The sequence below is a fragment of the Myotis davidii genome, unplaced genomic scaffold (genome assembly GCF_000327345.1).
Source record: "Myotis davidii unplaced genomic scaffold, ASM32734v1 scaffold609, whole genome shotgun sequence".
NCBI lineage: Eukaryota > Metazoa > Chordata > Mammalia > Chiroptera > Vespertilionidae > Myotis > Myotis davidii.
Window position 1 is genome coordinate 3,245,533 of NW_006300164.1, and position 1,230 is coordinate 3,246,762.

General features: G+C 63.1%; 1 protein-coding gene across 1 annotated transcript in view; it reads right to left on the reverse strand.

The window, feature by feature from the left end:
- The window catches only part of ADAMTS13 (ADAM metallopeptidase with thrombospondin type 1 motif 13), a 29,095-nt gene that overhangs the window by 6,465 nt on the left and 21,400 nt on the right, over positions 1 to 1,230 (reverse strand). The window contains 2 exon segments of the mRNA XM_015572373.1: positions 6 to 118; positions 788 to 908. Coding sequence (XP_015427859.1) covers positions 6 to 118; positions 788 to 908 — 234 coding nt within the window.

The following is a 1,230-nucleotide window of genomic DNA, read 5'->3' on the forward strand; positions in this document are numbered from 1 at the left end:
GGGGCAGCCTGGCAGACCTCGCGCCGGCTCCCCGGCTTGCTCGCCAGGTCACACAGCTCTTCCTGGACAGCTGTCCCCCGGGCGGAGTCCATGCACACGAAACGCAGCTCCGTCTGGCCTGCGGGGAGGAAGCAGGGACCCGGGCCCAGGAGGAGGGCTCAGCCAGGACCACGGGTGCCGGCTCTGCCACTGACCAGCGTGTGACCTTGGACAGCGACCTTGGACAGTGACCTAACCTCTCTGAGCCTCAGGGTCTTCATATGCTGACGGCTCACTCGCAGGGATGTGTACAGGGACTTTCAAGGGGGGGTTACGAAGTGCCTGGCACATAGTAGGTTTCCTGAGGGGCAGGATGAGAACTGCTCTAAACACCCCTTACTGTGTTTGCCATCAACACATCGGGAACTTCCTCAAAGAAACCTCTGGCTCCGTTCTGACCGAGCCAAGGCCGAGGCTGTACTGAGCGTTGAAGGCCACTGCGTATCTTCCATTTGTTTCTCTGGTTTGGCACCAGGAGCTCAGCGCTAAATGTGAGCCCGTCTCTCCCAGCTTCTCTGGGCCTTAGGACACAGGCTCTTGGTGCCAATATGTCCTACGATCTTTTCTGTCTCTTGGACGATCACTGAACTAGTGCAGGGCTGTCTGCACTCTGCCCCAATCTCCTCGTACACTGGCACTTCCTCGCGCAGCTGGAATTTTCTAGAAGCCACCCAAATGCTTTTTAGAACTAAGCCAGATGCAGGCAGGCAAGAGCTAGCTAATGAGCTTGGGTGTTCAGGGGCCTCACCTCTGCCACAGGAGACGGAGCAGGGCCCCGCCAGGGGCGTCCACACGTGGGCAGCGCGAGCCCCCAGCCTGGGGCCGCCCGGTGCGGGTGCAGCTTCTTCCCCCAGAGGCTGGGGGTCCGGCTGCAGGGGGCAAGCACCAAACTGATGGGTCCAGGCACCCACCTCTGACCTCCACGCCCACCATCCCGATCCCTCAGGAGCAGGAAGTGGTCACCAGCACCCCGGGGCCGTCCTCCCCCCGCCCCTGCTGATCCTCCCCAGGGAGGCTGGCTTCCAGGCCCCCAGCGATGCTGCCGCCTCACCACACACCCCCTGGCCTCTGCATCAGCGTGAGGTCGCCGTGGGCGGGGCTGAGGGAGTGGGTTTGCCGCCCCTGGCCTGCGGTCCCCAACCCCGGCGGACAGGGTGGGGCAGCACCTTGTGTGAAAGCAGCAGCACCAGC